Below are 487 nucleotides of genomic sequence, written 5' to 3' on the forward strand. Positions count from 1 at the left end.
CACTGCGCCGCAGCAGTTGGGAGTCGACTTTGCTGCTGCTGCTGCTGCTGCTGCAGGGAGGGGGGGACACACCTCCCGCAGGAGGCGGAACAGACGGCAGCAGCAGCAGCTGCAGCAGCAGCACTCAGCGCCGCTGCATCAGCAGCTGCAGCACCAGCAGCACCAGCACCAGCAACAGCTGCAGCACCTGCAGCAGCAGCGCCAGCAGCGCTTGGGGCTGCACACTGCGCGCACCCCAACAGGCAGCAGGGGGGGCGTCCCTGCTGCAGCAGCAGCAGCAGCAGCAGCTTCGCGGGCAGCAGAAACATCAGGGGGCAGAGCAGCAGCAGCACGATCAGCAGTAGGGGCCGCAATAGCAGCAACAGCAGCAGGGTCCAGAACTTTATTAGTGGGCGCAGCAGCTGCAGCGCGGTCTGCAGCGATAGCAGCAGCAGCAGCAGCAGCAGCAGGTATACCACCGTCGCATTCGCCCTCTTTCGAGTGGCAG

General features: G+C 65.5%; 1 protein-coding gene across 1 annotated transcript in view; it reads left to right on the forward strand.

Annotated features, from left to right (window-relative positions):
* Positions 1 to 487, forward strand: part of ETH_00036420 (zinc finger (C3HC4 RING finger) protein, putative) — a gene marked incomplete at both ends in the record, with an annotated part of 2863 nt that overhangs the window by 515 nt on the left and 1861 nt on the right. The window contains one exon of the mRNA XM_013374963.1: positions 1 to 449. Within this exon, the coding sequence (XP_013230417.1) occupies positions 1 to 449 (449 nt within the window). The remainder of the gene's footprint in view (positions 450 to 487) is intronic.

This window comes from Eimeria tenella, genomic scaffold (assembly GCF_000499545.2).
Source record: "Eimeria tenella Houghton genomic scaffold, Eth_scaff2404, whole genome shotgun sequence".
Classification (NCBI taxonomy): domain Eukaryota; phylum Apicomplexa; class Conoidasida; order Eucoccidiorida; family Eimeriidae; genus Eimeria; species Eimeria tenella.